The 14,838-nt window shown below is 42.5% G+C and overlaps 1 protein-coding gene across 6 annotated transcripts in view; it reads left to right on the plus strand.

Moving 5' to 3' along the window:
* The window catches only part of FGFR2 (fibroblast growth factor receptor 2), a 189,184-nt gene that overhangs the window by 156,179 nt on the left and 18,167 nt on the right, over nucleotides 1–14,838 (plus strand). For all 6 annotated transcript variants that reach the window (XM_030202600.1, XM_030202602.1, XM_030202601.1 and 3 more), the window contains one exon: nucleotides 11,707–11,858. In XM_030202600.1, coding sequence (XP_030058460.1) covers nucleotides 11,707–11,858 — 152 coding nt within the window. The remainder of the gene's footprint in view (nucleotides 1–11,706; nucleotides 11,859–14,838) is intronic.

A 14,838-nucleotide genomic window follows, 5' to 3' on the forward strand; every position in this document is an offset into this window, starting at 1 on the left:
GCTGTTTCTCCATTGGAGAGTTCGCTTTTCATTGCTCTTATTATGGTAAGTTTAACCAGCTCCGATGCAGGTTAGAAATTGCCCAGCCTTAAGTCTCAGCGTGGTTTTTGTACTGCATAATGGAGCAGAGGGTGCCTGGGTCCCAGTGAACACAGCGGGTCCTTTGTTATCCTGAGTGATGTCTATCAGATCCCTGAGCTGGGCCGGTGTCTTGCTAACTGGCCACTGTCGGCCTGTGGCATTTCAGCACTGTGCCTGCCTTCAGTCACCGGCTCCGTATCAAGGCACTGCCTGGAGTCTCAGCATTTTCACGCTGGTGTAAACTGGTTAACTGGACCTTTACTGAGACTTTGAGCTACCGGTGGAACCGTGGCCTCCTTATCTGGGAAGAGGGGGCTCCATGTTTAGATAACTTCTTCTACTATTTTATTGGTTGGTTTCCTGAGAGTATATTGAGCGGATCTTTATTTACATTAAACATTTTGATATCTGGTTATCTCCATCAAAACACACATATATTATAAATAAATAAAAATAAGAGATCTGTTACATAATTATTTATTTAAAACAGTTACATACCACACTGTCATAGATTCTAACATATAAAATGAAAGGTAAAACATCAAGGACAAGTTAGATAAAATATCGCCGAACAGAATCGAACTCTGTTCCAGAAATCATAAATAGTTACATCCATAAATCAAAGGCCTGAGCAGCCATAAACAGAAAATAATTCAGTGCTGGGCTGAATGTGGTAAATCTCTTGTCTTATTCATTAAAGGCTTCGAGTTCCTTCCTAAAACTCCCAGGCTTGAACGATTGTGTGTAATGAATTCCGTAAAAAGTTCCACAATTTGGGTCCTGCTACCCAGAAAATAGAGCATCGATTTTCCAGCCTAATTTCTTTTAAAAGACCCTACTGACAACTTAAGTGCCTGAATTCGGCAACACAACGGAACCAAAACTTGCAGCGAACATTATATAACTCGTCCTCTCTCGTTCCTCTAATGTGTCTGTAACGCATATGTCTCATTCTCTTTAACATCACTCTGTATTTGTTTCATCACCGGAGGTGGTAACGCCTCATGGTACTATGTAAGCCACATTGAGCCTGCAAATAGGTGGGAAAATGTGGGGTACAAATGCAATAAATAAAAGAGCGAACGTCAAGTAAATCTACAAGCCGAGCGCAAAAATCGTGATGGCCTAGAAATTCTTAAAGCCATAAGGGCACCTCATTGTTTAATGTGCAATGAATTAATTTTAAAATCTTAAATTGGATTTGCCAGTATATATGGAGCCAATGCAGGGGTTTACAAATTGGAGTTAAATGTTCTAATTGAGATGTATTTGTTGTTGGCCTGCTGAGTTTTGAAGGACTTGTAGCACGCAAAATGAATGGCTTGGCATTCCTAGATGAAGTGCATTGCAGTAATCGATGCACTTTATCTAGGAATGCTCTGGACCGCACTTAGACAATTGTTCTTTGTTAAAAAGTCCCATAAGCAGTTTCAGTTGGGGGGGGGAGGGTTAATATAATGGCAAGTTATTGTGGATTTAGATTGAAACTGGAACTCGCTGCTGGAGGATGTGGTAACAATGGTTAGCGTATCTGGATTTAAAAAAGGTTTGGACAAGTTCCTGGAGGAAACGTCCGTAGTCTGTTATTGAGATGGACATGAGGAAGCCACTGCTTGCCCTGGGATTGGTAGCATGGAATGTTGCTACTATTTGGGTTTCTGCCAGGTACTTGTGACCTGGATTGGCCACTGTTAGAAGCAGGATACTGGTCTAGATGCAGTGGTGTTCCTAGGCCTGCTGTCACCCCCAGCGCATCACCCCCCCTACCCCCCCCCCCCCCGTGAATTACGACAGCCCCCAGGCACATCACCTCCAGCCCTCCAAGTGCATCGCTCTTACCTCCTGGGGGTGCAGGGAGTGGTTCCATGTCCCAGAACAGGAAGTAGCATCAGTGGGAGCAGGGGTCCGGCAGAGCCGACAGCCACGTGGCTGCTCCCTTCACCCCCTTGCAGTGTGTATCTGGGGTAGATCGCCCACACCACCCCACCCTTGGTACACCATTGGCCTGACCCAGTACAGCTATTCTTATGTTCCTGTCGGTCACCTTTACTTGATTTCTGTTTATTAACTACTATTCAATCTAAATCCAAGAAAAATCCCTCAATACTTAGCTTCATTTAAAATTGGGAGAGACAAGTCATCAGTATTAAAATAATGGAACGATCAGGTCAACCGGGTCTAGATAAAAGCAAAATTACATTCTTGGCCGCATTAAGAGAAAAATGATTAGACCCCATCCATGATTTAATGGAGTGAATGCAAAGTTTCAAAAATTGAAAAGTATTGGGCGAATGAATCGTAAAACCAATAAGCTATCTCCTCTCCTAAGTAGTCAAGGTTGAGAGAGTGCTAAAAAAAAACCCCAGATAGACATAACTGACAGATAACGTTATCACTATCTAACATTCTTGATTCAGTGATACGTATAGTATCAGGTGCAATTAATTGCTTCCGTTAATTGTGTGTGAAATCTGTGAATCTTAAGGCAGAGATTTTCAACCTTTTTCATTTCACGCACACTTGCATGTTGCTAAAATTGTCAAGTCACACCTCCACAAATGGCCCAGCATTTTACCTTCTTCACCCTCCGCCTGCACCCCCACACTTGGTCCAGTCCAGCATTTACCTTCTTCCCCCCCCCCCCCCCCCCAACACCCATACAAATAGTCCAGCATCTCTCCCTCCTGTTCCCTCTTCAGCCAGCAACCAGGCACCTTCCCTTGTCTCTTGACCCCCCTTTCCTCCCCCCCCCCCCCATGTACCTTTTAAAAGTTTGCTTGTCTCTAGCATCCAGTACCAGCGATTCATACAGCCTGTTGTTGCCAACTCCGGAGCCTTCTTTGTGATGTAACTTCCTGCTTCCTGCCTGTGTGGAAGCAGGAAGTTACATCAGAGAGAAAACTCTGAGATTTAGTCTTCGGTGGAAGAAATAGATGTTTGGCTGTACTAAGCAGCATCAAAAACACTGAAGAAGCGAAAGGACTATGGATCCGTGCCCATTGCTGCAGGCTTAAAACTTAGTTACAGTTGGTTCTTTTCTAGCCCGTTAATAGCCATAGCATAACTCATAGAGAATTACAACTAAGATACTAGATCAAAATAAATCTAGGATGTAACAAAATTAATCTGAAGCTGCCATAAATATTAGTATCACTGTCATCAATAATCATTACCCAAACCCAACTTCATTTAAGGTAACTTCAGTATATTACTTCCTTATCATGCACTTATAGGATAAGTGTCTTTAATCTCTTCTTAAACATATCATAACTAGGCAAATGCCTTAGGTTAAATGGAAGAGAATTCCATAAACTAACTGCCTGAGATACAAATAAACAGGTTCTTTGAAGTAATCCCCCGTGGACTGGGGAAAGAAAAGGACAAGGAATTTTAAATATTATAATGTTGTCCTGTTTTCGAATAACAAACAAGAGAAATCAGGTATTGAGGAATCAAACCGGCTGCGATCTTAAATTAAAAAAAAAACATCTTATCTTGAAAAACACCCCAGCCTCTATGGGGAGCCAATTCAGCCCAATAAAATATGGAGTAATTCTATCAAATTTCTTAAGAGAGAAAATCAGGCATTCAGCCTCGTTTTGAACAGTTTGCATTTTTCTCAAACGATTAGATAAATCCAAATATACAATATTACAGTAATCTAATTTACTAAGAATCAATGATTGTATCACAAGCAAATCTTTTGACAAATATTTCCAAATACTTTTTAACTTTCTCGTAACATAAAATCTCTCTCAGCTGATGGAATCTGAGATGTAACATCTTTCCAAAATTGAATCTAATCAAGTTCTTGCCTGAAAGATCTCAACAGAGAAACAGAGCTGAAGTTATTCACATTTCTGTGTAAAACTGGCAACCATTTGATAGTAAATGAAGCTAAAATGGAATCTGACCAGGTATTTGATTCCAAGTTGGTATAGGAAAAGTGATTTCCCCAGAAGAAACATGAGAATGAGTTATTAAATCGAATTGATGCCCCGTTTTCTTGAGTAGGTTGAGATGTAGGTAATTTAAAACCTAAATTGTCTAAAAAAATTCAGCCCAGAGAATGAGACTCACCAAGCTGTGGCCTCTGAGCAATTGCACATAGAGCCAAGAAGGAAGTTCATCAGTGCCACTCACCATCGATGAGCACTAGGAGGATTCTAGAAGCTACACCTCCATCCCCACAACAGCTGCATGTGGCCAAAATCAGTACCGTTCAGAATTCCAGCTTTCATAGAGGTGCCTCCAGGTCATATGAAGTATCTCAGATTCTTTGGAGGGGCTTATCACCTTTGGTCCAGCTGTAGCCTTCGCCAAGCTTAAGAACATAAGAATAGCCATACTGGGTCAGACTGATGGTCCATCTATCCCAGTATCCGGTTTCCAATAGTGGCCAATCCAGATCACAAGTGGCTGGCAGAGAAAGCACTGTTTGCATACTAATTCTGTACCTGTGACAATGGAAGGTGAAGTGACAGGTAGCAGTGATGGGATTTGAACAGGCTACCTCTGAAAGTCAGGTCTACTGTTCTAACCACTAGGCTACCGCCTCCACTCCACAGATGTATACAAAGGCGTCAAAACTAAAGATAGATTATCCTTGGGTGGATATTCAACCGGGCTTATCTGGTTAAATCTGAGTGCACAAAACTTGTACAGTGGGATAGTGGCTGAACTTAACTAAATAGCACTGAAGATCTCATTATTCAGCTAAATTTAAAAAGAGAGGAAATGGGCTTAGTCTTGTATCAGTGGTCTGAGAATCAGGAAAGCCAGAGTTCGAAGCCTCCTCCTGCCTCTGACCCTCTCTTTGTCACCTTGAGCAAGTCACTTTTCTCCCAGTGCTTTAGGTACCCACCTAGGTTTGTAAGCTCTGTAGAGCAGGAAATGGATTTGAATTTTAGATTTATTATTCGACTTTTCCAGACTCGAGGTCAAGATGTCTTACACTGAGGCAAAGCAGATATTTCTGTATCTCCAGAGGGCTTATAGTGTAAGTTTGTATCTGAATGGACAGGGATGTGGGAGGCCTTCAGCACAAACATATGTACTTTCTTCCTATTTTATCTGTTGACCTGCTGTTGGAAGTCCAGCTGTTGACCTACACATTGAGGCATTGAAGTTGCACGGAAAAGGAAAAAGAGGAGATGGTGGGCTATGGGGAGGGGGGAGAGAGGCAGTGGGGAGATGCTGGACTACTGGGACAGGAGGGAAAGAGAAGAAACAGGAGAGATGTAGGACTACATGGGGGGGGGGGGGAGAAGGAGGAGAGTAAACAAACAGTAGACCCTGGAAAGAGGTTACATTTTTGTATTTGGTTTTCATCCTATTAAAGGGGGGAAAGAGGCCTTTAAATTCCTTCAAAACTATTTTTTTCTCATACCGAATTGTTGTCAGTCTATTGATTCAGTCATTTTATTACAATTAACTCATTATTACAAAACGTATCTTGTAATGATGTGTAAAGTTTCTACTGACAGATTAATAAAATCACAATAATCCCCTTTAAAATACATAGATAACACCCCTAAACAACAGATACTCAAACTGAGCCCATCATTACACTCACCCTCCATCGTACGTTTGTTTAAAGAACCAGACTTGTGCTCTGTTTGATATCGGATAACCTGGACTCTCGAGTTAACACGGGTCCATAAAGACGTCTGATGATCACTCTCTAACTATGGTGCGCCAGTGTTCTCTGAAGTTAGAAGTTCACAGAGCGCACCTATACTTTCCTCTCTTTCTGGAGTTGACCCTAATTACAGAATTAAAACCTGTGTGGTGATAGAAATGTGGGATCTGTTGCACATGCTCAGCGAGGCCTTCAGACAGTTCCTGGAAAGCTCCTTCAGCGTTGGCTCCTTCAGGCGGTGACGCCTCTCTGTGACTGGTAAGTTGCTGTCTTTGGAGAACACTTGTCCTCGTGGTTTTATATGTTGAATACTTCCGGTTGGTTCTGGCTCCAGCTGATTAATGTCATCAAATACAGCCACCTCTCTGCAAAAGGCCTTGGCGGATATAGCACAGTAATAGTCAACTCAAGTGTTCCAGCTTCTTATGAAGAAACTAGTAAAAAAGGCCCGTTTCTCACACAAATGAAACGGGCGCTAGCAAGGTTATCATGTAATGGCGATTATGTTTTTAAGGGAACCGTTAGGAGAAATGTTCTGTCATGACATTTCGTCCTTTAGATTGTAAGCTCCTTTCAGCAGGGACTGACCTTCTTTGTTAAACTGTACAGCGCTGCGTAACCCTAGTAGCACTCTAGAAATGTTTAGTAGTAGTATAATAAGTAATAATTGGGAAGGGTGTATAATGAGTAATATGCTCCAGGGGTATGAGATACGTTTTTTTCTTGTTTTAATCTTTCTTTTTTTGTGATTTTTTATTTATAGTATTTTTTAAAAGGTAAAGAGTACGCAGACTGCATCCATGTCCAGCATTTCTCCTCTCTTCCCTCCCATCAATCCATGTGCATCTCCTTCCTGACTTCCCTCCCCTCCATCCATGTTCAGCAACTCTCCATTCTCCCCTGCCCTCTCCACCATCCATCCATGTCCAGCATTCTCCCCTGCCCTCCCCACCATCCATCCATATCCAGCAAATTTGCTCTCTCCCCTGCCCCCTCCATCCATCCATGTCCAGCAATTCTCCTCTCTCTCCTGCCCTCCCCTCCATCCATCCATATCCAGCAATTCTCCTCTCTCCCCTGCCCTCCTCTCCTGTCCAGCGATCTCTACTCTCCCCCTGCCCTCCCCTCCTGTCCAGCGATCTCTTCTCTCCCCCTGCCCTCCCCTCCTGTCCAGTGATCTCTTCTCCCCCTGCCCTCCCCTCCAATTCCAGCGATCTCTTCTCTCCCCCTGCCCTCCCATCCATGTCCAGCGATTCTCCCTGCCCTCCCTCAGCTCCCTGACAGCCCTCCTCTCTGTTCCTTCCCCCCCCCCCCACGCGTTTAACCCTTTTACTTTCAGGCGCAGCGACGGCAGTGAAGAGGACAACACAGCTTCTCCCTTCCCTCACACAGTGTCCTGCCCTCACGGAAACAGGAAATGCATCATCGCAGAAGGCGGGACACTGTGTGAGGGAAGGGAGAAGCTAGAGGCGAGCCCGCTGTGTTGTCCTCTTTACTGCCATCGCTGCACCTGAAAGTAAAAGGGTTAAACACACGCAAGTAACGGAGAGGAGGGCTGTTGATCAGGGAGCTGAGGGCGTGAAGAAGCGGAGGGACCGTCCAAGAGCTGCCTGGCTGCAGCGCTGCTTTTGGGGGGGCAGCAGCCAAGGGAAGGTCACGGTTGGGCTGGGGAGGCTTAGCCTCCCCAAGCCTCTTATACGGGATGCCTATGACTGTCCTCCCATCCATGTCCATCAATTCTCCTCTGCCCTGCCCTCCCCTTCCTTTCCTCCCTCCCTCCCCTCAATGTCCCACGATTCTCTCCTCCTGTCATCATCTCGCCTCCAGCGTTCCCTTTCCCCTCATTTTTCCGTCCTCTGATGTCATTACGTTTTGACGCGAGGGCGGGGCAATGAGTGGGAATGGATGTTACGAACCCAGGCATCCAGGCGTAGAATGTTGGAGGTGCAAATTATTATATAGGATGATTACTTGATACCATTCCGGGACTTAGTTCAGACTATTTTAGGAATGCTGTAGGTGCTTTTTTTTTAAATTTCTTACATTCTTGATACGCCTTTCAGTGGTACAACTAAAGAGGTTTACATATTATATACAGGTACTTTCTCTGTCCGTAGGGAACTCGCAATATAAGTTTCTCCCTGTGCTTTGGCTATTTTAACTCGCAGAGCTGATCACTTTTTTCCTGACTTGAGTATATAATACGACTGTTTCTAGATGCTGATTCACAGATGTATCTGGTGTGATTTTTGAATCCTTTGTAACTGTGAGTGTGGTGCTCCTGGCAACGAGAACAGTAATCCTAAACTGTGATAGCCAAATTTCGTACCTTATTCCTTTCGGCCTTGTTTCTAAAAACGAGCATAGGGTTGGTTGAAGATGTACGTGACCCTCTATAGAGGTCTATAAAATAATGAGTGGAGTGGAAGGGGTAGACGTGAATCGCTTGTTTACTCTTTCCAAAAATACTAGGACTAGGGGGCACACAATGAAACTACAAAGTAGTAAAAACGAATCGTAGAAAATTTTTCTTCACTCAACATTTAATTAAACTCTGGAAATAGTTGCCAGAGAGTGTAGTAAAAGCAGTTAGCTTGGCAGCATTTAAAAAAGGTTTGGATGGCTTCCTTAAAGGAAAAGTCCATAGACCATTATTAAAATGGACTTGAGGAAAATCCACTACTTATTTCTAGGATAAACAGCATAAAATATATTATACTTTTTTGGGATCTTGCCAGGTACTTGTGACCTGGATTGGCCACTGTTGGAAACAGGATGCTGGGCTTGATGGACCTTCTGTCCGTCCCAGTATGGCAACACTTATGTACTTCTCCAAAGTGGAGACAACAGTTGCCACAGCAAAGAAACTGAAAGGATGTGAGAGGCGCAGGGCCAGGTTACAGGGTCCGATGTCTGGGATAACTGGCAGTGCCTGGGAAAGGAAAGCAGAAGTGGCAGAGCTGTGTGATTACTGGCTGGGGATATGGAAGGGAGACTGTGTGATACACTGCTGCCGAAAGGTTAACCTAGGTGATAGATTTGCAAAAATGTTAGCTAATAGATTAGCACAGGTGTCGCCTTCTTTGACTGAATGGATCCCAGGTGGGCTTTGTAGGTGGGAGAAGGGCTTCTAAAAATTTTAGCCTCTTTGGAGGAGGTGAATAGACGGGATCTACCCTCTTTGCTCATAAGGTTTGATACAGAGAAGGCATTTGATCATGTTTTATGGGACTTTCTGTTTGGAGTATTGCGAAAATATGGAATAGATGATCTCTTTAGGGGTGCAGTTGGGATTTTATATTCTAATTCAAAAGCAACAGTATAGATAAATAGGGTACAATCTCAACCTTTTGAGATTCATAGGGGTACGTCCCAGGGATGCCCACTTTCCCCTCTTTTATTTGTTTTAACTTTGAATCCTTTGATAAGGGAAATACAGTCACACCCTGGGATTCAAGGGGTTCATTTTCCGCATTCGGAATTTCAGCTTTTGCTGCTGATTTATTAATTCACATTATGAACCCACAGAACTCACTTTCAGCTTTGCTGGAGGCATTTAGGGAATTTGAAGACTTCTCTGGTTTTAGGCTGAATTTTTACAGATCTCTGGCGTTGGCGTCTACAAACGATGTCAAACTGGAATGGATGGGGCAATTCCCTTTGCAGTGGGTGATTCATTCTTTTAGATATTTAGGAGTAATTTTATCAATGAACCCATCTGAACTATATACTTTGAATATTTCAACTCGCTCCGTGAAGGTTTGGGCACATCTTCCTCTGTCTGCACAGTAGGATTCATTTATTTAAGATGATTGAATGTTATCGATCTTATCGCTCAAATTTATTGAAAAAGGATTTAGAACACTTATACAGTTTATTATCCAAATTTTGTTGGGGACACAGTTGAAAAAGTTTATAGGGGGTAATGGGCTTCCCAGATATTAAAAAATGTAATCAAGCATGTTTACTCCGCCATCTTGGAGACTGGTTTTTAGATAGATAGGATTATATGCCAGTGCAGATTGTGCGAGAGATCTCTTTGGTCCATTACATACTAATTTTCTTCTACAAGCAACTTTGAGTCTTGTCCCCAAACATCTTAGAGACATCTTGCTGCATCCATTAAGGGAATTTTGGCGTGGAATGGCTCAATATTGGGGACTAGATCCCAGGGTCTCTAATTTATTGCCTATTAGAGGGACCCTTATGTTCCCTCCAGGCAAAAATAATGGGACTTTTCTTAATTAGGAAAGAAAAGCATTCTTTTTTGGAACATGTTTTGAGAGATGGTACAATGTTAATTTCTGAATTTTTCCCCACAGATATCAGTCAAAAAACTCAATGAAATATTTGCTTCTAGACAATTGCAACATTATGTTTCGACCCTAAGCAAAGATGCTTTAAGTTCACAAAACTAACATCGATTCCAAGGAATGTTTTACGAAAGTTCAAGGGGACCTTCTGTCTGTTTCTGGACTCCACAAGGTTTTGTTGGAGATTTCTTCCCTTAAAGACCTATAAGCTTTAAAAGTGAAGTGGGGGGTAGATTTGGATAGATTGCCAGGTTCACTTGATATCTTAAAGTTGACGTTGTGCATCTCTGATCTAGTGGTAAGAGTGGAACTACATGAATCCTAATTTTGGGTCTTGCATCTTGCTTTATATAAGTACATAAGCACTGCCACGCTGGGAAAAGACCAAAGGTCCATCAAGCCCAGCACTCTGGAGCGACATAATGGCAATATTACAGAAGCACAACTCTTGAAAATAGGGAAATTAGACTATCCACTTTGTCAGAAATGTAATCAAGATGTTGGTTCCTTTTTTCATGCCTTTTGGACATGCCCGAAGGTAAAAAGGTTTTGGGTATCAGTTGTGCGTTATTACTTGGAGAGGCTGTTATCTTCTCCGATTCTATTTTCTGCAGTGGATTTTTTGTTGAATTGTTTTTAAAGTACTTGGGATACAAGGCAAAGGTGGTAGATTGCTTCTATGTAAGACCGGTTTGATTAGTTAAAGTTATTTTGGCTGCATGGGTAGGCGCAGACACCCTGATTATTGATGTTGGCACAACAGATTACGTGCTTTAATGTTGATGGAACGTAGTGGGGCTTGGTCCTCTTAACAAATGAAGAAAGTTATTTCTTCTTAAATGCAATCCTTGTCGCCCTGAGCTTGAAGTGGAGTTTTAAATTCACTTTGAATATAGGAAACAAAGTGGGTCTTATTTTGGGGAGTATTAGTTTTAAAATTTTGTTAAGACTACTTTGTGGTTTAGTTTTACCAGTGCTTTTTTTCTAGCAAAAAAGGTGCCAGTACTCAAATGCCAGGCCACACTTCAGGGGTGGTGATCACTGAGGGACCCTTCCACAATAACCAGGCTCCCTGCAACCAGTCACAGAATCTATGACAAGGCAGAATTAGTTGTGTAGAGCCTGAGCTCTTGGGGTCATGGGTCAATTTTAGCAGACAATGGATAAGGTGCTGGTACTCAGTACCCCCTCAAAAAAAGCCCTGAGTTTTACAGTAAGTATTACTTGTCCAACCGTTTTTGATTCTCATGCGACAGGGAAATAGAAACCAGTTTTCCCATATTATTTTGTAATCTCTCTCTTTTAGAGTTAATAACAGTTATTGATTGACGTGTTATCTTTGGGTTGGGGGGGGGGGTTAGGGAGTTAGCGATGGGAATGAAAATAGTAAAATATTGAACAAATTAATGTGCTTGATTTAGAGATGCATTTTCAAAGCACTTAGACTTACAAAGTTCCATAGATTACTTTGAAAATACTCCTCTCTGTATCTTTATTCATTTGATCAATCAACTGTTAGGTGATAGAGATCTTTCCTGGAGTTAGTTTTGCGGATTTGAGCTCTTCTCGTGAACTGACAGTGAGCTGGCTGGGGTGACTCTCTCTCTCCTGTTCTTAACTGTGGACTAAGATCACATCTCCTGTTATCTGCTTCTTCCCTCCCTACAACAGGTGTCCGCAGACTCCAGCTCCTCCATGAACTCCAATACCCCCTTGGTACGGATCACCACCCGCCTCTCCTCCGCCACTGACACTCCCATGCTGTCCGGAGTCTCTGAGTATGAGCTGCCCGAGGACCCCATCTGGGAATTTTCACGAGAAAAGTTAGTATTCTGAGATCTATGTCTTTGTGTCCATGCATGAACATTTTATATCTTCACATACACATTCCGATACCTGAAAAGCAACCATTTGTCATGAGATGTCACTGAAAGTCTTGTAACTAGCATGAATATACAAGATAGTTAAGGCATTGGACGTCATTCTCATACACTTACCTGGAAGCATGGTATTCTAACGCAGCAGCGCCTACTCCTGGCCATAGAGGGCAGAGAATATAAGGAACATCCACCACCCTCTCTTCTCCCCAATTTCACTGTATTTTGGTTCCTCTCATCAAATCCCAAGCAACAATTGCACAACATTGGTATGCAGAACACCATGTTCACATATCCCCATGAAATGTCCCTGTATGCCATTAGCAGATCCCCCTCCCAGCCATTGGGGGCAGTGTAACATGCTTTGACATACTTCCCATAGATATGCAGTCAGTCTGCCCCTACATACTGTCCTGCTAACCCCGGAGTGAGAGTTCCAAGTGGAAGTGGATTCTTGCCAGGGTCCTCGCAGTCCGGTTGAGAAGTTCCAGCCTGACATGTCCAAACAAATGCACAACATTGACTAGGAAAATAAAACAATTAAATGGTTTAATTTAATTTCATTAATTAATGGTTTAATTATTGTTTTAAAATATCTGTTTAAACAAATAGTTTAATTTATTGTCATTAATGGTTTAGTTATTGTTTTAAAATATCTGTTTGAACAATTAAATGGTTTAATTTCATTAATTAATTTTTATTTATTTGTTACATTTGTATCCCACATTTTCCCACCTATTTGCAGGCTCAATTTGGCTTACATAGTACCATAAAGGCGTTCGCCAATTTCGGTATGAACAAATACAGTAATGTTGTGGTAGAATAAGGTTCGTGTGTACAGACACATTAGGGAATCGTAGAGAGGAAGAGTTATTATATGTCCATTACGAGCTTTGGTTTCGTTGTGTTGCAGGGTTCAGGCATTTAAGTTGGGTTGGTAGGGTATACCTTTTTGAACAGGTTAGTTTTTAATGATTTCCGGAAGTTTAGGTGATCATAAGTTGTTTTCACGGCTTTTGGTAATGCGTTCCATAGTTGTGTGCTTAAGTAGGAAAAGCTGGATGCATATGTTGATTTGTATTTGAGTCCTTTGCAGTTTGGGTAGTGGAGATTTAAGTGAGTTCGTTGATTCTGTTGTGTTTCTGGTTGGTAGATCTATGAGGTCTGTCATGTATCCCTGGGCTTCGCTGTAGATAATTTTATGAACCAGGGTGCAGATTTTGAAAGCAATACGTTCTTTGATTGGGAGCCAGTGCAATGGTTTAAAATATCCATTTAAACAAATGGTTTAATTTAATTTCATTAATGGTTTAATTATTGGTTTAAACGGTAAGTAAATTGTTATTTAATTTAAACTTTGCCATCATGATCAGGGAAACCTATTGAAGTTGGGGTGCACTTGACCTTGTGCGTCTCTTTCTTTTTTAGGGGCCCTTTAATAAGGCATGTAGGCGCCCTACCTGCGTACAACGAGTGTCAAATTAGAACTAATTATTATGTGAGGCAGAACATATTTTTTATTTTCTACCGCATGGTGCTAACTGGGCGGTAATCAACAGGGTACGCGCACTGACGATTACCGCCCGGTGACAGTAAGGTCTCAGGCCCAAAATGGACGTGCGACGATTATTATTTCACTCACATCCATTTTCAGCCCCCCCCCAAAAGGCCTTTTATGCAGGCACATGTAAAATGGACCTGCGCTTACACGCACCTACACCAACGCAGTACATTTTTCAGCGTGCCTTAGTAAAAGACCCCTCAGCGTGTTTCGTAGCTCTCCATTTTTGGCCAGCCTGGCCACTATTGTCCAGAGGGGGTGGCATGAAGGCAAGTTGAGGAGGGGGTGGAGAGAGGAAAGACCTGGACAAGGCAGGTTTCCCTTCCTGTGCATCTGAAGATGGCTCTTCAGATGACACTGTTTAAACAGTTAACCATTTAAACTTCACTAGTTTAAAACCGTGTTTTCATCCATAACCGTGACCAGGATCTGCGGTGTGTAATTACTACCGAAAACTCGCAGGCTTTGCATCTTTTCAGAGTTGGTAGTTGGCATCGGCTCATGTTCTGACATGAAAATGACTTTCGTTTTGAGGGTGGGGGAGTGATCGCAACCTGTACTGTTCCAGTAAACAATGACTTTTCTGTCACTGCTTGCCTGGGGGGGGGTGGGGGGGAGTATATGGAAGAGTTAATTTGGAAAATGTGAGCAGAATAAATATTTGGAGCAGAGGGGGAAGGCAAAGGTGAGATTCGTTGCTGCATACGATTAGTTTCTAGAGCTTGGGTGCAATTTTCAGTGCGAATGCTGGGGGGGGGGGGGGGGGGGGGGTTGGGGGGTTGCACATTTACTGATGGAAGTGCATCCTGATAAGATATTTCCTTTATGTGTCAGTCCAGGCTCTCCTGCTGGATACAGCCCAGGCTGAGCTGAGACGGCTCAATGGAATTCATTGTAAACAAGGAATTCCATAATATGGCCTACAGAGTGGAATTTGGGTCTCCCTCTTTATCCTGCTGTTGGATATGGAAACTCGAAATAGTCTATTGTGCACCCTGTGTGCTAGGCAGGGGTAGTTTAGGGCCAGGATGTGTTAGTATTTACTATTTGGAAATGAAGACTTCCCCACAACAAGAAACTTCTAAACAGCCTAATCCACCTGAAAGTTTGGATTTAACAAATTTTCTTGAGCAATCGATGGACAATACAGAGACTAGAGCAACCTTAATCATAACATTTGTCTTTTTGCAAGATAAAGAATCTTTAATGAGACTTTATTTTAAAAATATTTTAAAGGCAGCAAGGTCTCTATATTCCCAGACATTGCACGATGGACACAGCAGAGGTGGAAAAAATTCCTGGACATGAGACAGGAATCTCTTAATACTGGGGCGCTCTTCCAGCTACGATTCCCATGTAAATCAT

This window comes from Microcaecilia unicolor, chromosome 5, assembly GCF_901765095.1.
Source record: "Microcaecilia unicolor chromosome 5, aMicUni1.1, whole genome shotgun sequence".
NCBI classification, from domain to species: Eukaryota; Metazoa; Chordata; class Amphibia; order Gymnophiona; family Siphonopidae; genus Microcaecilia; species Microcaecilia unicolor.